The sequence below is a fragment of the Peromyscus eremicus genome, chromosome 20, assembly GCF_949786415.1.
Source record: "Peromyscus eremicus chromosome 20, PerEre_H2_v1, whole genome shotgun sequence".
In the NCBI taxonomy this organism is placed as follows: Eukaryota; Metazoa; Chordata; class Mammalia; order Rodentia; family Cricetidae; genus Peromyscus; species Peromyscus eremicus.
The window spans coordinates 12,838,877-12,866,602 of NC_081436.1; the positions used below are offsets into that span (position 1 = coordinate 12,838,877).

Here is a 27,726-nt window from a genome sequence, read left to right on the forward strand (position 1 = left end):
TTTATTTTCTCACTGGAGGCTGGGAAATCCAAGGTCAAAATACCTTTTAATGAGGGCCTTCTTGGTGTATTTTCTCATAGCTAAGGTGGAAGTAGGCAAGTGACGGGCCTTAGTCCCATTTTCAGGGGGAGGAGACTTCATGACCCTTATACCATCACAAGACAACACTTGACTTTTAGAGAGAACACATTTGAATACAACAAGGACAAATGGCACCATCTATCTCCCTTTAGGGAGATGAGAACCTAGAAGTATGCTCTGTGAAGAAGGGATTGAATGCCTAAGGATGTAAGTGCAAGGAAAATGTAGTCAAGTATGGAGGCAAAAAGCTGGGAAAGCATGCTTCAGGAAGGATGGAGTGATCAGCTATTCCAGATAGGCTGAGAGGCCTAGTGAGGTGAGGGCCCCAATGGGCACTGAGTCTAGCCACATGAAGGCTGTGGCTGACATCTCCCCAAAGCAATTTTCAGGGCCATATGTCCGAACATGTATTGAGATAGATATAGTAATGATTTATAGATGATTAGCTGAAACCAGGATTTTAAGATCTACACATTAATCTTCAGTAGAGCAAGCAGACTATACCCAGCCTCCACTGCTCCTCACAAAAACCAGACCTGGAAGGGTGTTAGTGGCTGCTGAGTTGAGGGATTGTGGGCTGCCAATTCAGTGGAAACTCTGCTTGGAAATTTCAGTCTTATCTTCCAGTTTCCTTCTCAGTATAGATTTGGGTTGAAGTCCAAATGAGGGATGGGCATTGGGGAACATGGTTAATGGTGGAGTTCTGTTGGAATGTCATAGTTTTTCTAGCTCAAGACTTTCCACTTTAGTTTGGAAACTGTTTTGTCTCCCTAAGTGGGAAACTGTGTGGGTCCAGATTCCCTTGGACCATGGTTACAGCTGTTTCTGAGCCTGTGGGTGTCTGAACACAGGAGGAACCTGTTCAGATGGCCCTGTAAGGACAGTGCACCCACCCCGGGGACTCTCTCTTCTCAAGGAAACAGGTTTCAAGTTAATTTACAATTATGCATCATGGAGCCTACAGCAAGCAGCTTCTGAGATGCACTCAGGGCATCATTTCAATTGTGCTCACACAAAGTGAATGGCTTGCCATTTTGTTTGGTTTATTTTGTTTTTGCTTTTGTTTTGAAACAGGGTCTCACTCTGTCGTTCTGGCTGGCATGGAACTCGCAGAGATCGTCGGTCTCTCTGCCTCCTGGGTGTTCCACCACACCTGAGTACTCAGCTTCTTTTGAATGATGCTCCTCTCTTTAGCAACCATATTCTGCCCGATCTGAGCTTCCAGCTCACCTCTTTTCTCATAAGAGAAATCCAAATACCAAATCTCTTTGCTCTACTTTTTTCCCACCCTTGGCTCCCAAATAGCCATCAAAGACCATGCTATAGCACAAATGCACAATGTCTTGGGATTTTAGCCACCCAATCAATTAGCTCACTATTTTGAAATTCAGTTTCATTTATGGCATGGGCAAATTATAGATTAATCCTTTTCTAGAATGTAGCAGGAATGACCTCAGGTCCAATTTCCAATGTAAATCTCACAAGAACTTCTACTGTCCACATTTCTGTCAGTGTTCTGGTCTTCTGAGTTCCCACCAGGACTACCTACTAAGCTTTGTTTACAATACTCAAAAGCTTCTCTTCTTGTATATGTCTCCAAACTCTTCCGTGTTCTCCCCACAAACTGGTTCTAAAGGTCTATGCACCCTGTATCAGGCTTAGTTACAGCAAGAGCCCCATTCTCTGGTCACTGTGACCAAAATTCCTTACGTAATCGGCCTAAGGCAGAATTTTTTTCCTAGGGTAGCTGTTCATTGTGGTCGGAAGACATGCAGAGCAGGTAGTTCACATCATGGCAGCCAGTCAGCAGATAAAAAGGACACAGGAAGGAAGGAAGGAAGGGAGGAAAGAAGGAAGGGAGGGAGGGAGGGAGGAAGGGAGGGAGGGAGGGAGGGAGGGAGAAAGGAAGGGAGGAAAGAAGGAAGGGAGGGAGGGAGAAAGGAAGGGAGGGAGGGAGGGAGGGAGAAAGGAAGGAAAGAAGGGATGAGGAAGAAAGGAAGGAAGGAAGGAAGGAAGGAAGGAAGGAAGGAAGGAAGGAAGGAAGGAAGGAAGGAAGGGACCGGGAATAAACTATCCCCAAGGTCTTGTCTCCAGTGACTTGATTTGTCCAATTGATTCACCTCCTGAATTTTCTAGAACCTTTAAAATGGTCCCACGAGCTGGAGAACCTGTAACCATATAAGCCTTTTGCAGGGTCACACTTCATATACAAGCAATAATGGTTGGATTACAGTTTGTCCATGTGATATTGGTCCATGATATAAAATATTGTCCAGGGGCAAATTATTTCTTTGTGAGGGAGTGTTTAGTTGGCATAAGTATTTTATATAATCATTTTAACACACAGTTGAAAGAAAGCCCCTGGCCTTTCATATTAAATGGGTGAGCTTGATTCTTCATTTTCCTATTAAAAAGATAACACTTCCTGGAACTTTAATAAAAATAAGTTCTCTAGCAAGACAGCCTGCCTGCTTGATTGCATAATAGATTCACAGCTAAGGTTAAAATCCCCTCATTAAAATGACAGCTGGAGGTAAAGACTCTTAGCGGAGGGTAAAAGCAATTGTGATGTGTGTGTTTGTGCTGTCTTTAGGAGTACTGTCTAGTGGCTTGCTTTCAGATGTAAAGGAGACAGGCCTAGAGTGAACTTTTGTTTCCTGATTTCTACTTACTCAAAATGGGGAAACGTATTTTTCTAAGCTGAAGAAGTATTACCCAATTTTTAGAAGCATACAAGATTGGTAGATGTCATTCTAACTTGTTGATCTGAATGGGATTAAGTAATGTTTGTGCTGTGAAGTGTAGAATAGATTACCAGAAACTTCTTCCTAAAACAGGGCTAATAGGCCTTGCTGTGTGAAAGGATTGTTTCCTATAAAAGGTGAGGCTTCGAACTATGAATATTTGGCTTCTCTAAGAATACACGTTATCTGTCTGACTTTCTGAAAGTATTTTATTTTAAAAAGTAAATTTAGTGTATACATGGCTTCTTTAGATTAGGAAGGAATTTGGTTTTCCACTTAGTAGAAGGGAGGGTGATGTACTATGACTTGTCTAATGCAGGGTAGCTGAGTTTGGAAGGAACTCAAGTTCATGCTTATTTCGTTGGAGTGGTGGCTTGACCTTTAGGTACTTCTCTCTGGGGCGGTAGCTGATCAAGTCAACTGGGTATTTATTGCTCATTTTTTTAAAAAGGAACTGAGTACTATACTTTGAAATAAATCACCATGTAAAGTTTGGTTTTAACCTCTGTGACTTCTCTGTTTTTATCTATAGTTTGGAAGAACTGAAGTGATTGATAATACTTTGAATCCTGATTTCGTAAGAAAATTTATTCTGGACTATTTCTTTGAAGAAAGAGAGAATCTCCGCTTTGACTTGTAAGTTCAACTAAAACATGACATTATACATGTGATTTTTAGAGACAGCTCTTGAGTAGTATAGTCTGGACTGAGTAGATTGTCCTGAGTACCTGGCTCTTCCTTTGGAAGGCAGCTTTTCTCTTCATCCAGAGGGTGAAGCACAGCAAAGTACCGAACTGTTTTGAAATGTGATTTGTTTAAGTGAGTGGGCAGCTTCGTCATGCTGGGAAGTACAGGTGGGCTTTCTCTCAAACCTACCCCAGTGGGTTCCTTCAAGGTCAGAGTATTCTAAGAACATGTCCAGCTTAATGACTAATGGCAGATGGCTCACTTCCCCCCATGGCATGCTAGCCTAGCACTGTGTATATCTCTGTCTCATGATGGCTTTCCTTTATCACTTGATGCTTCATGTTTATATATATAAACATATATGCATGTTATATATCTCTCTCTCTATATAAAACTATAACTTTTTTCTTTTAATTTATGTGCATTGCTGTTTCACCTGAATGACGGTGTCAGGTACCCTGGAACTGGAACCACAGACAGTCGTGAGCTGCCATGTGGGTGCTGGGAATTGAACCCTGGTCCTCTGGAAGAACATCCAGTACTTGCAACCACTGAACCATCCAGCCTGATGCTTCATGTTTTTAAGGCCCAGGGTGCTGGAGCTAGCTTATATATATATTTATATATATTGCATATTTTTCTATTTTGACACTGGATCAACCATATTACAGTAGAGAACATTACCAAATTCAACCTCGTGTCCACAGAAAACATGGAAGCAGTTTTTTACTTACTTGTTGTCAGTTATAAATGAGCCATTGTTCCACAAAGGTGGTCTTTGGGGACTTGGAGGGTCTAGACATGGGTAAAAAGAAACCCTGGGGGCAGGAAAAAATGTGTACTTATATTTAAGATGCTCTGTGTAATATAATAGAGCCTTTGCCTTGTGTATCAAAATAATGAATACTTATGAACATCAAAAGCATTTTAAAAGGTTAATGCTTTGTTTAAATCATTGAAAACATTATGCCAGCCTATCAGTACTTAGGAATAATTTTAATAACTAAAGATGACATCTTGTTTGAAAGAGTCCTAATTTCCTTCCTAATACAAAATAAGTTCCATTAGCAATTGTATTTTATTTTACTCTAAATATATATGTAATCAAAGAATCTGTAATGCTTTCTTTAAAAGGTATCAAATATTCATCGGATTTAGCAGACAAAATTTATGATGTTCACCTTAGGCTTTTATTTCCACAAGACTTCTTTCCAAATAATCAAATGCAGGTAATGAGAGATGAAAGTGGAGTGTAACAATGGCTTCTGCTCACCCTTGACCATGGAGGCTGCAGTGCCGTTACCTAACATCTAGTGAAGACCCATGAACGTGGCTCCCTGCCCCACTTGCTCAGAGCTCACAGCAACTGCTTTTGACATGTTGCTTCTCCCACAGCATCATGGCAACCCCCTAACTTTTCCACTTTGATTTTGTCCTAAAACCAGTCACCATTTCATGATTCTTTGTTCTGTTTCCCTTTTCTTTGTCCTTTCCACATCTATATGCATTACTTTCTTTTATTTAAACATACTAAGTATTTATTATAAATGTAAAATGATATAACTCTTTGAAAAATAAGAATTTCATTATTCCAATTTAAAAAATCTATAAGTGGTGTAGAGGGAATCTTAGAAGGTCTTATTAATAAAATCAAACCCAGGCAGGTATTGGGGTGAACACTAGAAAATCAGAGAACCAGAACAAGCCACAGCTACTTCACCTCGCCGGATCCTCAGCTGGTCTTATTTCCTCAGACTGGAGGCCTCTGAGTCCTCATCCAGAATGGGTCTCAGCTGAACTGCTGCTTAGAAGCCTGAAAGCTTAACCAGCCAAATGCTTAACCAGGCCAAATGCTTCTAGTTTCTGGTCCTCACGCCTTATATACCTTTCTGCTTTTTACCATCACTCCCTGGGATTAAAGGCTCACTTTCTGGGATTAAAGGCGTGTGTCACCATGCCTGGCTGTTTCCAATGTGGCCTTGAACTCACAGAGATCCAGAGGGATTTCTACCTCTGGAGTGCTAGGATTAAAGATGTGAGTGCCACCATTTTCTAGCCTTTGTATCTAGTGGCTGTTCTGTCTCTGACCCCAGTTAAGTTTATAAGGGTGCACAATATTTTGGGGAACACAATACCACCACAAAGTGGTTCACTCTGTCAATCATCAGAGCTTCTTTAAACATTGATAAGCATGTGGGAATTGAAGTCAATGTATTTTCCTATTTCTTTAAGGTTTCCCTAATTTTTCTATGGCACAGAGTAGCTGTATACTTCATTTCTTTTTAGGGCTACATGATTTTTATTGCAAGAAGAAAATGTATTTTACTGTTTATTGATGCTCATTTCCACCAACTATACTCTTCTGCTGTAGGTAACCTGGAGCAGTATCTCTGTTTGCAAAGTGGTGGGATTTATTATTACTCTAATTTGCAGTTTTGAGGGTCAAATTTCAGGATGAAAGGAAGCACTCAAGACCAACTATTATGTGTTCTGACTTGTTGACACTACCCTGGAGATGTCCAGTCGTTGTTATTTCTGTGAAATCTCATTTTTTAGATCTGATTGTTTGAGTTATTTCCCTGGGATTTTGGTTGCCATCAATTGACAGGCACCCATCACTCTTGCAGGTGACAGCTTACACATTTTCTTCTCCACTGTCACCCTTTGTCCCCTTTGCTGGCATTTGGGTTCATGTCCTGTTCATGAACCTTACCTGGTACCCATTGCTCTGCTCTTTCAGAAAACAGTTACAGCAGTGTGACAGGAAATAGGAAGTAACTAAGGCCGGCTGACTGATTCACTGTCACTTCAACTTCCTGGAGATTACAGGTCTTACAGAAACCAAATAATCCTTGAACCATGAAGGTGTTCTACAAGATTGAATTAATAGCACTTCATTAAAAGCTCAGAATTTTAATTGAAATAACATCTCAATTTTATATATTTGAATAACTAAAACAAGTAGGGCTGGAAAGGGTTAACTGCAGATCTCAAGGAAAGCAACACACACCTTCTCTCTGTTCCTGTGGATCTCTGATGACATTTAATTCTGTTGATTCATTTTATTGAAATGTCTCATATAATACTTTCAATTTGATAGCAGGCTTTTTTTTTTTATACTGTGGTCTTTTTCAAGTAAAATAAGTAAGGGAAGACTTCATTACTTCAAATTAGTTACATATAATACATGTGATTGGCTTTTAAAATTTCTCATATCTATATATTGCTTGTAAAAATGTATGCTAATTTTAGACAATTAGAAAATAATGAATAGACTAAAGTGTCCAATGAAAAATCAAGTGTGATCCCCAACTCCATCACCCAGAGAGCTGAGAATATTGCATCCAATGCAATGATACTGATAACTATTTGAAGGATGCCCATTCTGGGCAAACTAGTGTGTGGTGGCCAGAAAATGGTTGCAAGGATCCTCCCTCCACAGCACACCAGTGTAAAGTGGCCAGCCATCATCCATCCATAGCACACCAGTGTTAAGTAACCAGCTAATAGCTGCATATGACTTTCTGAATGGTTTTGGATTTAGAGGATTTCTACTGATGTATCCTTATTGCTGTGACAAAATATCTTAGAAGGCAACTATGGGAGGAATGGTTGTTTTTGGCTCACCTTTCAGAGGAATGCTGTCTGTCTCGGTGTGGATGGCATGTTGGCACAGGCAACTCAGTCTGCAATAATGACTAGGAAGCAGAGTGAGGAAGTGATTGTCTGTAGTTTCTCTTTTACTCTTACATCTAGTTCAGGGCCCCATGCCATGGAATCAGGCCACCCACATTCAGAAAGGGTCTTCTTCCCTCCTCAGTTAAGCCTGGTTAGACACTCTTAGAAGTGCAAGCAGAGATGTGTCTCCTAGGTGATTGCAAGTTGAGAATGAAGATTAACCAACACAGCTGACTGTGCAGAATCAGAGAAACATAAGTAAAACACAGCCCTGAGCATCTGTTCTCTAGGGCTCTATGGCAGAACTCCTGCTTGTGTGATGGAGTTTCTGGGTTCAGTGTCCAGCACCTCAAAAGAAAGCGTATTATCGTAGCAACTGAATGTTATGAAAGATGGTTCCATTTTTCAGTTCACAGAGAAAATTTTGGGAAGAAGGGAAGGAGGGATGGATAAACATAGAGATAGATAAATGATAGATAGATAGGTAGATAGACAGATAGATAGTTCCTGAATTCCTGATGCCACTGACCAATATTGTTGCCATTCTGACTATACCATGTACCTTTTGCTGTTCTGATTGTGACTGACCTTTTGTATGCGCTTAATATTTATCATTTTGCATCATAGAATCCCCTTGTCTCATGGATTTAGTGTGTAAAGCTTTGATGTTTCCTTTTATTATTCCCAGCACTCTAGTAATAGTTGACTCATAAATACCCTACTAGTGTGGTTGAAAACTTTTATTATCAATAGAATAATATTGATGAGCATGAGGCTGCATGCATCACAGTGACTCTGAGCAAGGCATGCAAGTGTCTAGTCACTGTGTGAGATATGCCAGAGTGCAGGAAAGAGGAGATAGGATCCTTTCTATCCTTTCCTTTCCATGGATCCTGAACCCCCGAGAGAGATGCATGAATCCAGATTTGACTGACCCAGTAAAATATTTCTTGATCTGTCAGATGGTGATAATCTAATCATGAAATGTGAAACATTAACACACCCTTACTTTGAAGGATCTCAACATTTTTGTGGGGCAAATCAATTATTTTATTTGTTACAATTGTTCCACTGTGTTCATTCCAACCTTCTCCCTTGGGTAATGACAAAGTGATGTTCTAATTTCATGGACCTTCAACTCCTTTTGTTTAGTAAACCATCTTGCTCATTTGTCAGGGACCATTGCCTTTGAAACATTCTTTGTTTTCTCTCCTCTGACTTGTTTCAGAATTTCCAGGGTAGAAGGAAATACAGGAAGAGAGAGGGTGTTGGTAGGTAGAGATGTGGCCTTTAATCCTCCAAAAAATCCTGAGTTTACCTAAGCATCAGCCTAGGGACACTGAAAGCCTCTTGCTCTTCCCCTAGTGAGTGACCCAGAATGAAACTGCCTCAGCTCACAGAAAATATTTCCTAGAACTTTCCTTGTTCTCCTTCACTGGTGCCCTAAGGGTGGGTATGCTATCTCTAGCTAGGCAAGATTTGACTTCCACTTGTCACCGGTAGCCCAGATTCTGAAGCCAACTCCATCCCATGATCTTGGAGAGTAGAAGGAAACTCCCCTTCAACCCTGCACAGGAGGGAATGGCCTGTCCCTTTAGGAATACTGGACTGGTCACTGGGTACTAGACTGGTCATTGGACTGTGTACTGGTTTGTCTCCAAGGCCATTGGTAGCTCTTGAGCTGTGCATCCTGGAATACTTAGAATAAGATTTCACTTTGGATGATAGTTGTAGTTCTACAAATATAGAAATAACTATAGCCAACATCTGTTCCTCTTTGTTAGAAATATAACTTTTAAGATTCACTCAAATGAGAGACTGTCAGTTAAAGTTTTCTCTCTCACCTAAGTAAAATCTTTTTACACAAAAAAGCATCACAATCAATGATAGGAAAAAAGAGAAAAAAGAAAAGGGAAATTAGTTCATTTCACTAACGTGCCTTGTACACCTGGTGTGCCCAGTATAAGCATTATGCCCAATATGCCCAGTGTGCCCAGTATACCCTGCATGCCCAATGTACCCAGTGTGCCCAGTATGCCCTGGATGCCTGAAAGTTCATGACTCTCATGGGTATTCTGGGATTAGTAAGTACACTGGACACACTGGGTATATTGGACTCTATATTGGCTCTACTGGGTACACTGAGCACTCAAGGCACATTGCTACACTCAATGAACTCTGGTTTTCTTATCCTTTTTCTTGTTTATTCCTATCATTAACTGAGATGTTTTGTTTTGTGAAAAGATTCTATTAAGATTAGAGAGAAAACTTTAACCTTAAAAGGTGGCCTTGAGCTTGGTTAAGGAGTTTTATGCATGAGTGTGAAAGGGTTTGGTTTCAAGAAAGACTAGTGTCAGTATTAACTTATTCAAGAGCCTGGCACACTGAGGTTGTTTTGGCCATGTCCATAAACTCCAGGCTGTGGAGTCATCCTGGATTCTCTCTTGGAGATCATCTTTGTCCAGTAGCAACTGGTTAAAACCAAAGTTTATCATATTCCCATGTAAATTCCTGTGTACAAAATCCATTTTTGTTTACATAAAACACAGTTTCCCTAAGTTCTGTGATTGGGAAAAGCTGGTTTCTGTTACTCCAGTGAGTTTCCAACCTTTAACAATAGCATTTAAGCTATTAGGTAAGAATTGTAATGTGTATAATGTGCATAGCTTGTTAACAAGACCTGCTTATTTTTGATATTTAGTGAAGAATTTTCCATTTTAAAGAGATTTTTGAAGTCACTTGAGTGGCACTTAGATACCATTGATTCAAAGAAAAGATAAATTTGCATCTTCTGAAACAGTGGAGTTCATACTTGGGTTATGTAGCTTTCAAGTGACCCAAAAGTGTCAATTCTATCATTGGATTATGTATAAATTAAAAATGTGTTACTTTTAATGTCTCACTGGTTATTGTTCAAATTAATTTCTATGTTTGTGTGTTCTAGGAAACATTATTTTCAGCTATATTTTATAGAAATAATTTGAATTTTACACTTTAATTTTTCAGATATGATGTTGATTCAAAGAGTCCCAATTTGTCCAAACATGTAAGTTCATATTTTTATTATTACATATGTTTTATGATTATTTGTTACTATGTTTATGCTCCTTTGACAATTTAAAAGTTATAATGTCCATGACTTTGGATGTGATTTTCATAGAAAAGTAATACTTTTAAGGAATGCCAGAATCCCATTTAGAAGGAGCTTGTTGAAAGAAAGTACCTTCAATAGATAGAATGGATCAGTATTTCCATTTTGTTATGTACTGTATATCTGGTTGAACAGACTGAGACAGTGAACCAGATTGTCTTAATAGGCTCCACTTCAGAGACATTGGGAAGTACATGGGTTCCAGGCAGAGCCATGCCCTGCTTCCCTGGAGTGCAGCTGTTCACCAGAATTTCCTCACATGCCAGTTTCTTCAGAGTGTGAGACATACTTGTTCTCAGGTCAAGCCATGCCCATTTCTTCAGTCTCCATTCTCCAGACCATAACTGTTACCTCCATCGTGGCATGCGGTCTGGGAGCTGTAGAGAGCCAGAGCTTGGCATGTCCAGCAGGATAAACAGAGAAGAGGAGAGTGAGGTACTTGGGCAAAATACTAATTTATCTGCTTGTTACTGACATAAGAGACTGAAATTAAATCAAACCAAGTAACAAGGTCTGTTGGCTATGTTGTAGCAAGGTCTGTTGGCTGTGTGTTTCTGCTGCTGTGGTAAATAGAATGCCTTGACAAACAGCAGCTTAGAGTCTAAAGGGTCTTGTTTTGACTTACAATAGGGAATGGCAGAGAAGTCATGGTAACAGGAGCCTGAAGCAGGCTGAGCAGCCAGAAAGCAGAGTGATTGATGACATTTCACCCACAATACACGAAAGGGAGTTGGGGGCGGGGGGGGGGGGAGTCGGAAGATACACAGGAAATAGGACCAAGCTGTGAAACCCTGGGAAGATGGCCCCAGTGACATACTCTTCAACAAGGCTCCACTTCCCTAAAGATTCCATCACCCTTCCCAAGCAAAGCCACCAACTGGGGACCGATTGTTCAAATATATGAGCATATGAGGGGCATTTAACATTCAAACCATAATATGAGGGCAAAGTGAGGATGGGGTACAGCAACATTCTGGAAAGGGTTCAGCGGGGCTCAAAGGGAAATCTGAGTGCACAGCTGTAGAATTAGGCATTGGGAGGGCAGCTAGAGCATCCTTTGTTGAGTGCTGTAAATAGAGTAGTTGGGCATATAACAACCATTGTAGCTTAGAGAGAGTGCTGTTGTGATTGAAAGGAGAGAGAAACTTCAGAGCTAATCACAATCTAGGCGATGGATTTGGGTAGTTAAAAAATCACTTTTTCTCTAGTTCACTAAAAGAAGTATAACATTTAATTATGTAATAAAGAACAGGGTAAAATCATGTGAAGAAATACAAAAAGAACCATCCAAGTGGTAACTTTTCTATAAATTAGAAAAAAAATGCTCTAATATGCTGTTTGCTCCCCCATTAGTGGAAGTCAGTGTGGTGGCTATACCATCGGCTCTTTCTGATGGGTGTGTAGCATTGTGACTGGGCATTGAAGATGTGTTGCTCTTGGTGATAAATTCGTTGTGTTGTACCTTTGTATTGAGAATGTGTTGTTCTCTATTAACGTTTATAGCATTGTGCCTGGACACTGTGAATGTTTTTGGTCTATGATAGGTTCACAGCATCATGACTGGATATTGAGAATGCGTTGCTCTCTATGATGGGTTCATAGCATTAAGACTGGACACTGAGAATGTTTCTTTTCTGCAAGAGGCTCATAGCATTGTGACTGGGCATTGTGAATATGTTTGTATAGCTTGCTATTGGAAATTTTCTAAATGTTCTTGGAAGAACCAGGAAAAGAAACATGGCTTCTAGGCATGATTGTTGTGTTAGAAAGAAAGAGTAGAATCTACTCATTCACAGGGACGAGGAGAATCTCAAAGATATGAGGCAAGACTTGGATATCTGGCTAGAAGGTGGGAACTGGAGAGTGGGATGGGACAAGAGCTGTTTTCTCTCTTCTTCCTTGTCTATCTAAGGACATGTGATTGCTCTATTCAGCACCTTTTCTATGCGTCTATTCTCCAAAGACCATGTCTGCGTTTACCTAGTATCATATACCTGGGAAAGAGGCCTCCCTCCCTTTTATTGGGCATAAGAATGAGTTACCTTTTACTTGGGAAATAATTTCTGTGTTTCTTGATTGTTTGTTTGTTTTAGTTGAAACTGCTCTTCAGAGAGTGTAATACCTGAGTAGTTAGAGACATTTCCATGGAGATGAATGTTCAAAGTTAGAGACATTTCCATGGTGATGAATGTTCAACGATGTGTTCAAAGATGCTAAAATGTAGTCCCTATCATGGTAGTTGCCTTGCATTCAAAGAAGAAAGTATATGTGCTTCAGACATGACAATATATCTTTCTTCAATCAAAAGGGATTGTTAGACTTTATGATATAAAATATATGCCTTCTGAAACGTGTGATTGAATATATTTTTTTCAAATGTTTCTTTGTATAAAAGGTTTTTTTTTTCCTCTTCACAAAATAGTTTCATGCTTCTCTCATCCTAAAATGCTTTGTGGGATTGAAAAGATGACTTTTCAATCAGCAGTTAAGAGTGTACACTGCTCTTGCAGAGGACCTGAGTTCTGTTCCCAGCACCCACATTAAGTGGCTCACAACCCATTGTAAGTCCAGCTCCTTGGTGATCAAGATCCTCTGTTCTCTGTGGCACCTGTACTCATACACACATACCTCCACACAGATACATGCATGCACACATACATACATACATACACATGTAATTAAAAATAATCCCTAAAATTCACATTTTCAATTTGATACTTCTTTACCCTTATAGTTCCTCTTCTACCCTCTGCTTCTCATTATTTATCTTTACTGGCTATCCTGGACTCCATCCGGATTTCTTTCTTTATTTCCGCTCTTTTCAACTAACTGGATTCTAGTTTTTATTTGTAAAACTACTCTGATGTGATCAAGATAGTGACCACGCCTCAGTTGTCATCATACACATCCTCATCCTGTTGGACAGAACTAATCCTTATATACTGTAAATGTTTATTTTCCCTAAATTGCACGGGAACCTTCCTCTCTAGACTCACCATAACCTTAAGTTTCTCTTCTGCCTCCCAGGTCTTAATGTTAATGTCTTTCATTAGTTTTCTTTTTAATTTTTATCTCAGCTCACTGTGTAAAAGTTTCTTCAGGATAGCTCTCACATTTCTATGACTTATGAGATTTTTGGAGTGTCTGATTTTGAACTCCCAAACAAACTCAATTTTCAATGGCTTGTTAAATATTTTCCGGTAGATATCCTGCTGAAACCTACAATTAAATTCCTAGGGTTCATTATCTTTCTAGTGTTGTCGCTGTTCCTGGAACCTAATTCCTCCTCAATTTCCTTACAATATTTAATGCACTGTTGAGCACTTTCCAACTCATACGTGTTTGGTAGATGGTCAGTCTTGGTCATGCTAGAAGAAATTCTTCTGTCTTCTTGCTTTTTTTTCTGGTTCTCTTTACATTTCTCCTTTAGTATTATATAGCTTCTTGTATTCCCCACAGTTCATATTATCTAAATACTCTTCATTTTTTTAATAATATATTTAAAATATATTCTGGAGCCAGCTGATGGCTCAGTAGGTAAAGGTGCTTGCTATTGGCCTGATACCCTGAGTTTGGTTCCTAGGACCCACATTGTGAAGGAAAGAACCAACTCCCGTAGATTGTCCTTGAACCTCCAACCCATGACCTCCACACATGCACATCCAAGCACATACACATGTGCGCACCTCTCTCTCTCTCTCTCTCTCTCTCTCTCTCTCTCTCTCTCTCTCACACACACACACACACACACACACACACACACACACACACAATAAGTCCAATAAAAAATTTAAAAACTGTATATTCCATAGATAACACAAATGAGTTAATAAAGATAAATGCCTGAGCTTCCCAGTGTGTAAAGCATGTCCAAAGCAGAAAGATATGTGGGTTTGAATTATTATAAGAATTGCTGTAGATGATTACTTTGGGTTTCTTAGAAAAACAAAAAAACAAAAACAAAAACTCTTTCCTATTTGAAAGCACTGAAGTACAGATTACAGGTAAAAAGCACATAGTTCGTTGAACCCCAAGCAATTTATGATGCATTTCGAAGATCAGAGGAGCCAATCAGCAAGCTAGGTCTATCCCCAGGGAGATGATCCCTTAATAGCAGAACTGTCTCCCTGCCAACTGCGCAGAGTAAATAAAACCAGAGTCATTTAGAAAACATGTCTAAGTGCACAAATCCCTAAGTGGAGTGAATTCACTTATTGGTTTTTGCAAAAGAGATTTGATAGCAAATCATTTCTTGAAAACAGATTTTAAAGTCTTTGGTTTTTCAGTTTTAATTTTTGATAATTTTGGAAGAACCTCCTTAGGATGATTTTGTTTAGCATCTGATAGTTAAGGATCTTAGGTTGTAAGTCTTTTTTAGCATGTTGTGGTGGCACATGCCTTTAATTCTAGCCCTCAAGAAGTAGAATTAGGTGGGTCTATCTGAATTTAAAGCCAGTTTGTTTTACATAGCAAGTTCCAGGCTATCCAGCCCCCCCAACCAGTGAGATACTGACCCTAAAAACAATAAAGTCATAATAATATCAGGGAAAATGGAGATAGAAAGTAGACCTGTAGCTTTGGAATATTGTTACATAAAACACCAGCAGAATCTTAATGAGTCTCTCTGGCAGTTGAAAAGCTTTCAGTGGAAATAACTGGTTCCAGGTGAAGGGTGATGAAATCCAGGGTCTCATTTCATCATGTGATTGATTCTCATTATGGTTCTCTGGATAAATACCTTTGCTAAAGTATTTTCTTCCACAGGTGTTAGGTAATGAGAATAAAACATAACATCCTCTGAGGCACTACAAGCCGAGTCATCTTAATGTCGTTTGCAGAGCTACATCCCACACTTTCATTTGCATAATTTAATTTCAGCAGCTCGGCCATCCACAAAAGGGTTAAGAATAGGCCCATAGTTGGTGTGTCTAGGATTCCTGTTGGTGTTCCTGACCATATGACACTAAAACTATACAGTGTGGAGCATTGCATAACAAAGGGGCAAGCCAAAATGATTTGTTCTCTTCCTGGACTTCGAAGGGACCATTGAATTTCTTGTTTCAGATGTGGTGACAGTTCACTGGTCTCCTTTGGCTGTCCATCACTAACCTTCATTGTAGTCATCTGTGGTCTTTATTGCATTCCCTAACTACTATGCATATAAACTTCTTCCTGTAGGTTAATTTTATTTCATAATTTTATTTGAAAATAAGTGCTTGGGCCATGAAATGTCCTTTCTCTTAGGAGTGAGTTCATAGAGGGGATAAGGTTCTTTTGGTAGAATGTGAGGCTAAGTGCAGTGGTTACTTTTCTCAACTCTGAGACTAAATATCTTCCAAAAGTAAACAAATACCAGAAGAAAGTAACATAAGGAGCAGAGTTGTTAGGGGCTCATGTTTGGTAGGAAGCAGTAGCAGTTAGTTACATCTTGACAACTGACCTGGATTCAGACAGCCTGAAGAGAAACAGGAACAGGATATAACTCTCCAAAGCTCATTCCCAGGAAAACTTCAGGGACCTCCCACCACCCCCTCAAAGGTTCCATAACCTTGCAAATCAGAGCCACTATGTGGGGACCAGTGTTCAGACATGTGAGACCTTGGGGAGCATTAAAACCACAACACTAAACTAATCTACATACAACTTAACTGAATTTAATGTGTGCACCCATAAGTCATTTCAGCAGTAAATGTGTTTGAGTCAACACATTTGTGAGAGCAGAGAGAGCTCTGAAGAGTGCAAAGATAGCCCATCCCCAACAGCTGACACTGTCACGGTGGAGGAAGAGTGGGCAGATTGATCCAGTGAACACAGATGCAAACAAACAATTAACATGAGTTCGTTTCCTTATAGCACATATACTGATGGATAGTGGTGGCATAACAAACACACACACACACACACACAGAGAGAGAGAGAGAGAGAGAGAGAGAGAGAAGCAGCAATCTGAGATTGCCCTCTACCAGGCAGTATGGCTATGCTATCATTCTCATGACTATGTACTTGCTGAGTGTATAGTTTATGAGAAAGAGGAAAGGAGCTACTGAAAATTTCAGCAAGACAGCATTCTAGTTCAAAAAGGAAGCAGCAATACAAAGTCACTGAGGCAGGAAGGGTTGTAGTATAGTGCTGTGGCCGTCTGTAAATGTTGATGACAGCCTGAAGATTCCATCTGAAGGGGGCATCTGGATATGGGATGCAGAGATTCATAGGCCATGCTTCTGAAGGTTTCGGGTTTTTGTTGTTGTCTGCTCCCGGAGGGTGATGTGATTTGATTTATGCATTTAGATGATGTGTGCCTGCTGAAGTGAAGAATGAGGTCAGAGAAGCAAGATTGGAATTAAGGATAACAGTTATGAATCTGTTGTAATTTGACTGCATGAGTCACATTTGACAATTAAAGCCACTGAAGTGGTAAAAGCCATCCCATCTGGGATGTATTATGGCTGTTTGATTACAGATGGATTCCCTATTAGATGTGAAATAAGAGACATTGTGTAGCTCTCTTGGGTATTGATGAGAGTGCCTGGGTACACAGTGAAGTCAGCTGCAGAAGTGGCTGAGGCTAAGGCTGAGGAATGAAGGACAGACACGTGGTAGAGATTTTGAGTTGAGAGCACCCAGTAGGCTTCCACATGCAGATACTGGCTAGGTGCTGCTCAAAGACTAGAGGCAGGGGTCTGGAAAACACCAACCAAGAGACTTAGGACTTTGGGTACTTTAAAGAGAATGTAAGTGGAGAAAAAAGATAACAGGTTCTTGAGGAACGTGAGGCCTTTAGAGACTCTGCAGAGGGAGCTTAGCCAGAATCACCATTTTCAAAGCCTGTTACTACATGCCACTGCTAGCTGCAGCCCAGCCAACGCTTTACCCTGCCCTCAGGCTGGAGATCAATCCACTTCCTTGTTTGCTCGCTCCAACCCCCAGCATCCCTGCTTTCCTTCCCTTGAGTAACCATATACATTGAGTCTCATATACATCGTTGTCTTAGGAACAATGATGTTGCTCTTGTTTTTTTTTACATACCAATCCCGGTTCCCCCTCCCTCCCCTCCTCCCACCCCCACATTTCCCCCAATCCCACTCCCCATCCACTCCTCAGAGAGGATAAGGCCTCCCTTGGGGAGTCAGCTAAGTCTGGCATACCAAGTTCTTGATCTATGTGTGAGACATGGTCAGATTTCCCCAATTCAAGTTGGCACGTCATCCCATGTTGTCATTTTTCGGGTTTGCAATTGGAGAGGTAGCTGTACTGTTGAGATTTCATAGGCGTGGCTTCCCCGTCGTCTACAGAAGACACAGTCTCACAGCAGACTTCCTGCTCTGTTGGCTCTCACAATCTCTCTCCCGTCTTCTGCAATGTTCCCTGAGCCTTAGCTGTAGGAGTTGGGAGATGCACTTGGGGTGGGGCACCCCAGGATCAGTTGGCCCCTGCATTTTGACCAGTTGTGGCTTTCTGTCATGGTCTCCATCTGCTGGGGGTGGGTGGGGAGGAAACTTCCGTGATGAGCTTCGGGAGCAAACACATAACTGCCACTTTCCTAAACCAGCATAACACCTAACTCCATTTTAGTTTCTTACCTTACACCCACAGATGAGTGTAGCTCTCGGATACTTTCTTTATGGTCACCGTTAAGAGTCCTTGTCTAACTGTCCCCTGTGTTATCCTCTGATGCCTGCAGGATAAAAACTTTCTGATTCATGTTAGATGATGAGATCTAGCCTTATAAACATACTTCAAGTATTTGCTGTTGATTTGTGGGTTAGGTTTCCTATCCCCATATCTAGAACCTGCCCTAGACTCTTGAATCATACATAGAATTACCTTCTACCTGATCTCAGCTTCATGATTGTTACTTGATTACTTATTAATGTGCATGAGATGGGATGGTTTATGTGGAAAATTGGCTCTTATTCAGGACTTAGTATCAATAGAGGTTCTGATAATATTACATAATTAATATTATTACTTAGTAGCACTAAAGTTTTCATACTTAACCTTTATTAGTATTTCATAGTATTCTTATTCTTCTAGTTATTTGCATGTCAACTGTCTACATGTTATATTTCCAACAGCCTTGTTGAGAACTAGTGTTTTACTGAAGATAATATGTTTCTAGGAGTTATCATTTTACACATGAAGTTTCTTCTATTTGTGAATTGTGTTGTTTTTAAAATTGGTATTATATATGTCTGATGATTTTAGAAATGATTTGGCTTTAATCAGTTATTGCCAATTTGTTGAAACCTTAATTTTCATTCAGTGACTTAATTAATTGCCTTAATTTGCACTCTTAGAATGACAAAAATATGTTGAAATCATCAGTAGCCCTAAAAGAAAATAGATAAAGTTAGTTGAGGAAATTTTTCAAACTTTTCTTTGTTAGTTTAGAAGGTTTTATTAGAGCATTGGAAAGAAGATTAACTTCTGTGGTTCATCAATGTTCTTCTACTATTTGTAAAAACCAAGTGGTTGAAGAAAAAAAAAAAAGCTATCTTGCTCTATCGTTAAACTGTGACCAATTATTTCTACTGAAATATTGACTCTATGTGTTCAGTGTTGAGTTTTCTCATTTCCAAAATGATATGACTGTGCCAATAATCATTTAAAAATTAAGAGGCACTAACTGAAATGATGGAATACTTGGTTTGGTTATTAAAAGTTGTTTGCCATGCTGAATGCAGTGTATGATATAACTAACACATCATTCTTCATAGTAATTGATGTGATTTCTAAAAGTTAAATAAATAGAAACAAAGTCTGAACTATTAGGGAGACATTGCAGCAATAGATGTTATCAGGGAATGACAGTGATATAATCTTTATGGACAGGAGTTTTCATTTCCTCAATTTTACCACATTAAGTTAAAATACTACAAATTCAAGACCTTTCTATCATTCATTTTTTTCTTTCTTTGACTATTTGTAGAGATGTGTTAAAAATTAGCTAAATGAGCTCAGAAATGGATAAAAGCAAATCATGACTCATGTGAAGAAATCTAATGGTTAAGTCATGAACGGATGACTAGTCCCAGTTATTTGGTTGAATTAAAGTGGATTATCAACACAATTGAATGTCTTTTAAACTAAATTACCTATTAATTAGGGAAATTATGTATTCAGATATGCATCAATCATTGGTAAAGTAGGAAAACCATTTCCAAGTTATCTTTAGTAGAACTTTTGAGAGAAAGATGTCATTCTGTGAGATGCTTATGAAGTTGCTTATTATTAGGTTCGTGATATGTTATGTGTGTTAGTAGTGTAAAAATCAGAAACTTTTCTTTCAGGTAGTACTTCTGTGTTCATTGTCCTACTGTGCTCAAAATGTCCTTCCTCTCATTCCTGCCTATATGTACACTATGGGGTGAGTTGGTGTGTAAGACACATCTGCATTGCATCATAGCACTTACTGTGACCTTCCATGTCTGCAGAGTGGAACTGGAAGTGAAACTATTTTATTTAGATAGTTATAGTAGCCTAGTGTTGGATTCTTGTGGCAAGTAATACATTATGAGTATATAATAATGTTTTATTCCCAGGGATAAGAAAGTTATGTTTCAGACAGCTATTCCAAGTGCTTTGCATATATTATCTACAGATATTTTCTTAAATAATCCTCCTAGGAATCCATGAAGTAGGAATTATTATGTCCATTTTGTAGATTGAACTACTGAGGTATAGAAACATGGTTCAGTTGCAATATGAGTGCAGACAACAAAGACCTTCATGATTCTATTTGATAGTAGTATGTTATCCATTATAAACTCATTGTGTGTGTGTGTGTGTGTGTGTGTGTGTGTGTGTGTGTGAGAGAGAGAGAGAGAGGGGGGGGGAGAGAGACAGAGAAAGTGTAACAAGCTTTGTTGTTGGTTACCAGCTCACAAATAACAACATGAAGACTTCTTTTTAATTTTGAAAGCTGAGCCTTAGATTAGGCTTGTCTCACTAGCTCTTATAACTTAAATTAACCCATTTATATTAATCTATGTTTTGTCTCGTGGCTTTTTACCTTTCTTTCATTCTGTATGTCCAACTCCCTCCATGTCTCATTGGCATCTGACAGGGACCTGGATTCATCTTCTGTTTTCTCTCTTGCTTTCTCTCTGCCCAGAAGTCCCACGTATACCTTCTGTCTAGCTATTGGCCGTTCAGCTTTTTATTACACTATTCACAGCGATATATTGTCACACAGTGTACAAATATCCCACAACGAGAGAGAGAGAGAGAGAGAGAGAGAGAGAGGGGATTCAAATAAATCACGCATAGGAACCATTAGTATTTGTACCTGAAAAGACAAAAATCAGCTCTTTTACTGCCAAGTGAGTTTCTCTTTAACATTTAAAAATTTATGTATTTATTTATTTATTGTGTGCATGCGTGCCATAGAGTGCACGTCGAGCTTGGAGGAGAGCTGACAAGAGTCATTTCCCTCTTACTACTACGTGAGTCTCAGGGATTTATTGGCAACAACCATCCTCTGAGCCATTTCATTGTCTCCCAAGCTTCTTTCTCCTATTTGTAGAATTCCTAAAGCTCAGGGCAGTAATGTAATAAATGTAGAATGTAGACAAGTATGAAGGTATAATACAAAATAAAATTTAGGCGAACAGATCAGCCAATATTCATACTTCAGAAATAATTAAAATAATAAATCTAAAGAAATAAGAATGTTATGCTGTGTCTAGACCTTAGAAAGAAGAGAGAAACCAATATGTTTGTGTATAATCAGCAGGACCTTGGTTGCAGGGACTTGGGATCTTTTCGGTGTAACAAATCTAGATGCAAATTGCTGTGGGAATAATCTGAGCATGCCCACGGGCTATCTGCTACTTTTTATTCTTATTGGTATTTAATCCCTCCTGCTCTCTCCCCCCTGCTTCTCTTTTTATCGCTCTTTTAGCTTTGGCACCAGCCACATTGAGTGTAATAGCTGGATACACTTTAAGTTTCAATGAATCCTAGGTATGAACAGAATGGTTTTCCTACATTATGAGACTGTGATTTAAACTATAAAGAAGAATTTAACAGACATTGACTGTTTTCATGGCCATTTGGGGGAGAAAGCAGTAGCCATTATTATATTAGATATTAAAGCGTTTCTCAGCTGCCTGAGATTCTCTAGGCTGGATTTGGTCTGTAGGGGGGCAGAGTGGTAGAGGGACTGCATTTATTCCTAGAAATATCATCACAACCTAATTATAATGATTCCACAACTGGGTCACAGCACCAGCACAAAAAGCAGTGAGGAAGTTTATGGCGTAGTTTGTTTGTATTCCTATCTCTACATACAGCCCCCAATACCTAAAAATACCCACTGAAAGACACTAATTATTTACACATGAGTGTACTGTAAAATGCATAGCAGACGTGAGCCATTAAGTCAGCTAAAACACAAACTGAATAGAACTTTCCCACCTCGTGACTGCTTAGTAAATACCATGCACTGATTTTGTGCTGTGAGTAGTGAATGTGTTGCTTGGTACAAACTGTACATACCCAGAAATGCAGAGCAAACCCAGGGATGCTGTGAATACGGGGCAAGATAAGGAAACAGGGAGGATTCTGATAGATTCATGTTGTAGCGCACATTTTACTGATTTGACTATTTTAACTTTCTGTGAAGCAATAATGGTGCCTCTGTGTTTGCTAGTAGATGTGTAGGATGGTACACAGTTATATTCTGTTCTTTTGTGCAATGGTATACAGCTTTTACTGAACCTAAGTATTCCATTGACAAAATCCATTTAACATGTTTTTGCAGCAGCTCACTGGCATATTTTTAGTAAACAGTTCTAGAATGCTGCATAAAGGTTTTTCTGCAGCTATTCAGTAGAGCAATGATTTTTCCAAATACCAAGCATTTGGAAGGCCAAGTATTAAGCTCTAGGTAGTTTGGGGTTTGTTTAAGTCCCATATTTTAAATATATATGCTAATGACTTACAATTTAAATATGGATTTAACTCAATAATTGCAATAAGGATTTAAGTTGTTTTGCATGCTTAGAAATCAATTCCAAAGGACCCGCATTTTAAAAAGAGTACAGCCCTCTGTCAGTTACCAAGTTCTAGATATAGAGTGAGCTTTGGAGTATCTGGGCGGCTCCCCGCTGCCACCAGCTCCACCTACCATACACAGCAACAGTTCACCAGCTCTGTTTCCCACCGCACACTGCAACCTTGCCTTGGGTCTTCACACTTTGCTTAATCTTAGCCACTGTCGTCTCCTGAATGCAAATTCTTTCCTGTCACGAGCTCGTTGAGGCAAGCTGGTACTGGAGCAGATGCTCCTCTCTGATTGTGCCCATGGATGACCAAAGCTGTCTGGTTGCTTCCAGTTGTTGAGCCAAGAGAGTTCCTCAAGGTCCTGGCTCTTCATCTACACTTCCTCCCTTTACTTGACTTTCTTTGCTCACTTCCTGCTTCCTGATAGTCTGATATTTTCTCTAGAACTAGCAGTTCAGTCTGTTCCCAGCTACCTCTCAAGGCTTACTTCCTAGTCTACATAGGGCTTTTTCTCCTGTTTGCGCTTAGGGCACTATCCACCTCACTTTCCCTGTGTTGAATAATGAGGGATTTTATTTCTTGGCTAGCTGGCCTCGTGTGTATCTGAGTCCAGCTCCTCTCACTGGCTAGAAGTAGAGGCAGCATGGCTGGACCTAGTACCTCAGTGAGCCTTGGATTCATCTTCCGGGTTTTCATTATGGTTCTGAGCAAGTTGCTTTCTTCAAGCCTCAGTCCTCTTATCTATAAAGTGGGGCCAATAGTAAGTAGCTCCCAAGCATGAGTTGGCTTTTTTTTTATTTGAGAAGTCATTTTTCTGAAACTCTAGTGAACTCGGTAACGCACCTTGTACATTTAACAAGTAGATTTATTGACTCTTCTTTTCATAAAAATGAAGCATCATGTTTGATGTCTGTACATCATTCACTGGGCTTCCCTTGGGCTATTCAATGCACGGAGCTCCTCCCTGCAGAGCTTTTAGGATAACACAGACTTCTGAAGCATCTGGGCTATCCTGGAGCACAGGGCTTCTTCCTGATAACCATTCTGCTTTCTCAGGGCATGTATCCAGATGGTGGCAGAGCTCTTGTTTTATGGTCTTGGGACATTGCAGTGTCTGGAAGTTCAAAATAACAAACTGGTTCTGTGACTAAAGTGTGAAAGTACATGTGAACTTGGAGGAAAGCAGCGTGGTAAAATTGATTCACATTGGGCTTATTTTTGGAATTGGGAATTCTGTATTTTGGGAATGAAAAATTGCAAAAGTGATGCATAAGATATCTACTGCACAGTAGTATGGGAACTTATGAGCTTTAATCCTTTTATCTATTTTAGGACTTTCTGGGACAAGTGTTTTGTACATTGGGGGAGATTGTTGGTTCACAGGGAAGTCGTCTGGAAAAGCCAATAGTGTAAGTACTTTTTCATTCAGACAGTGACACGTCAACTCTGGTGTTTCTATGTTAGCACTTTGAAACGTGTGAATATATGCTTGTAGAACAAAAATGAGTTTTAAAATTTTTACTGGGATTTTCTCTTCCAGTAGCTAGTTTTGACAGTTTAATAGAATCTATTTCAGCTGTCTTATGCTATGCAAAAAAAAATGTTCAAAAGACAAATTGATCAGCTTTGAAAGGAAATGTATTGTATTCTTTTTGTTTATGTTGTTAGGTTTAATAGTTTATAGAAAATAAATTTACTTCAAATCAGGACATAGGTGTAGCACTACTTTCAAGTCCTTTGGTCAATAAATGTACTTTCGTTTATTGAAATTGTAATAGCTAATTGCTGCATTACTTTCCCAGGGTGGGGGAGATGCAAACAAGTATGGAGGGATCCAGTAGAGGATCAATGACTAACCAAAGGAGTGGTCGCATCTACATGCACTATGGTGAACCAAGGAGTTTATTGAATGTATAGAATCATGGCTAGGGGTTACTTACAGATTGTCAGTGAGCCTGAAACAGCTGCACCACTTTGAAAATTGTAACTGCTCTAATTTCCTCCATAAAAAGCATTCATAATTCTAATTTTAGAAAACCTTTTAATTGCAAAAAGTTTCCTCTAGTAAAAGAATTCTGCTTTTATTAATTTTTAGGCATCTTTTAAAAGTGGAGATTATTATATTCATTGGGGTGGGTGTGATAACTATAGCATAAGATAAGACTGTGCCCTTGACTCAGCTGATTCAGAATTTCCTTGGAAAAGGCAAAAAAAAAAATGTCAGCTCATGCTAAGAGGTAACAGTATCTAGGGTAATGATGGGAAGACTATACCTACATTAGGAGAATTTAGTAGTTACTGAGTTGGACTGGTTTTGCACAACTGTCCTTTGGGTTTATCCAGTGGTGCTGAGGCTAGGCAGCTAATGAGACAGAGCCTTAAAAACCATTGACATGATAAGTATGGATTCCAAGTATTGTGTTTTATCTATAGGGTGTTTTGAAAATCTAGACGACTTTGTGGTTTTGATATTGTATGTATGTATGTCATAGAAAACGATACACTTCACTCAGATGTCTAAGTATGCGTGTGTCGTTACTGAAGAGTTTTCTCAGGCAAATAAACACTAAGAAAATGTAACCCCGTAGGCTGCTTCTTCTTTGAGAGTGAGATTTTTGAGAGCACCTTAGGAAAGCGTGCTAGGCGACAAGGCCCAGCGGAAGTGGGTAATGAAATGCAGAATTGGAATATCACAGAGACTAGTCACGAAAGAAAGAAGACATCACCTACAGAGATTGCAGGAAGGTAGTGTCTGAGGTGAAAATGTTAAGTGCTTGAGACAAACGGAACAGAAGAAAGGCAAGGGAAGTCATGGTTAAGAGAGTAAAGCCAAATGTGATTAGCTTGCTAGTGGAAAGATACTTTGGTTTTGTTAGAGAAGTACCAAGTACCACACCCACATTCTGTGAGCTCAGTAATTGCTTCAACTCCAGTGTAGGGGATTGAAACAATCCCAAGTAGTCATCAGTCCTCCTGCTCAAACGCAGGCTGTCTTTCATGAAAAACTCCATCTTTGAGAGAAGCATGTGCCTGGAGGACACAAATGGACTGAAAAATAAGGCCCACAGGCTAAGAGTGAAGTTCAGGTGATGATGCAATTTCTAGGCAGACAGCAATTTACTCCATTACCTCAGCCTCAAATGAAAATGTTTCTTGTTTGAAAAAGTGCGGTTGTGTTGAGAAAGCCAGGGAAACACTTTCCCGAAACGCTCTCTTGGGGTGCCTGCCTTGTCAAGGCAGTTCTCCAAAGGAGCTGGCCTTTCCATAGAGTCTCCCAGCTTCAGACCCAGCCCTGCTGATCCCCTGACATCATTTCCACATATTTTATCATTTCCCAAGAGTCCATCTAACAGGAAAGCAGTGGGGAGAAGAAAAAGGGTGGGGCATGTAGACATGCTCCTTTCAGTAGAAGAGAGAATGGCTGTGGATGAAAGGATGAAGGCAAGAAAATCTTAGTAATGCAGAATCAGAAAGCTGCTTCCCTGATGGGAAGTTCAGTGACGCACAGAGACTCCTGAGACTTGAAGTGTGTATCTGTTCTCCACAGTGCCCTCTCTCTTGGCCCACCTTCCCACAAGCGGACCAGGCATCCACTCATGGAAAATCTTGCAGGCTGTTCCCCAAGGCTAGGGATGGAGATGGGAGCTGCACGTTCTCCTGCTTGCAGGCAGTACCCTTGCAATGGTGTTAAGGACTCTGGCAATCTTCCCCCAGCCTGCTGAGCATGCACTTCTGAAATGCAGCCTGAGGTACCTCCTGGGGTAGGAAACACACCCACAGTAAACAAAATTGATTCATCTTGAATTTTAAAATCCTTCCTGTGTCCCATATGTTATTTATCTTAAATGGCATTCCTGACTGATTTAACATTTATTTACTAATTCATTTAGATCAGAGACTTATTTTCTAATTAGTTTCCCTCTTACATTCTAAGTTATTCAAAGTAACCCCTTGTTCCCTTCCCTCTAAATGGCCTGGTTCATATTCTGGTAAGATGTTCAGAGGCCTCTTTCCCGGCTTCCTAATTGCAGCTGAGTTATCATATCTCATCTGCATAAGCTTTTAAATGAGTAATGGTTGTAAAATTTGGGGATTTAGAGAAAACAAAGTAGCAGCATCCTAAATTATTCATTAATCAAACCTTGGACAACTATACCAGGTCTGTCACAAAAAAAAAAAAAAAAAAAAAGGCTTCTCGTCTGTAGCCATGTCTATTAAATAACCATAATTTGAATTTAAACGTAACTAGTGTATGTCTGGGTTTCAAGGATAGCTGTTATTTAAAGACTTAGGTTTCTATTTTCTTATAAAAGCGATTATTTAAAAAATGGTCTACAGGAACTAAAGTGAAGCAATTTGAAGTGGTATCCAAAACTTGGTTTTTCATTTTATCAGCATTTCAACATTTTTGCAGTTTCCTGCAAGTCCATTTTGTTGGATATGATCTATTTACCAAATATTTATCACCATGCATTTTTTTGGTGTTACGCTGCTTGCTTTGTTGGTAGCTTCAGCTGGATCCCTGCGACTCCTGGCCCCTCTCTTTAGAGGTCCCATCATTCTTTAGCATGGCTCCCACTCAGCCCTGTTTTCTCATACTGTGAGATGCGATGCAGTTTTTTGTCATACGTTCAGAGCCTTCCTTCATCTACCTTTAAAAGAGTTCACTCTTGGATTCAGCAGAGTCTCAAGGATATGAGATTCAGGTCCAGTTTCAGAAAGACTGCCGTGGTCTTCCATAGGGGAAATTAGGATTATGTTCCTCAAGCAATAGGCTTTCTGGTTTTGTCCCTTTCAGCCAAACACAAGGACATCTGTATAAGAACTTGGGGCCGGAATGCAGGGGTCAGTGACTAGAAAACAGGTCCTCAATCTAGAGAGGAGCAGGAGCCCTTATGGTAATGTACCAACTGCTGTTTAGCTGAAGGAAAGGGAGGGGAAAGGTCATGGAAAGCAGTAGCTCATGATGTCGGCAGTTGATTTGGGGTGGGGGATAAAGGGAGGTTCTGAGAACGGCTAGTGGGCTGTGGAGGGCACAGGGATGTAGACACAGAGGTGAGCAATACTTGAAGACCGGACTAGGGTGTCAGTTGGACACAGCACTCCTAGTTGTATCATACATAGGACTCAAGGCAGCGAGTGGCACATGGGTGCTGAGGTTCACCAGCAGGAATATGGGGAGAAGGACAGAGCTGAAGGGAAGCCGAGGGATGAGAAAACCAAGACAAAGAGGGTCTGATGGCACTTGTAGTTCAGCTTGTCAGTGTTGGCGTATTGATGACTCATCCATGTGTTGTTTGTGAATGCCTATGGAGAGCACCTATCACTGTGGAAGGAGGCGGGGTGGCTCAAACAAGAAGAGCTTGTCTAGAAGGTAAA

General features: G+C 39.9%; 1 protein-coding gene across 1 annotated transcript in view; it reads left to right on the forward strand.

The window, feature by feature from the left end:
- Cpne8 (copine 8) overlaps window positions 1–27,726 on the forward strand; it is a 186,196-nt gene that overhangs the window by 48,102 nt on the left and 110,368 nt on the right. The window contains exons 5-7 of the mRNA XM_059247993.1: window positions 3,358–3,461; window positions 10,197–10,236; window positions 23,680–23,756. Of these exons, the coding sequence (XP_059103976.1) occupies window positions 3,358–3,461; window positions 10,197–10,236; window positions 23,680–23,756 (221 nt within the window). The remainder of the gene's footprint in view (window positions 1–3,357; window positions 3,462–10,196; window positions 10,237–23,679; window positions 23,757–27,726) is intronic.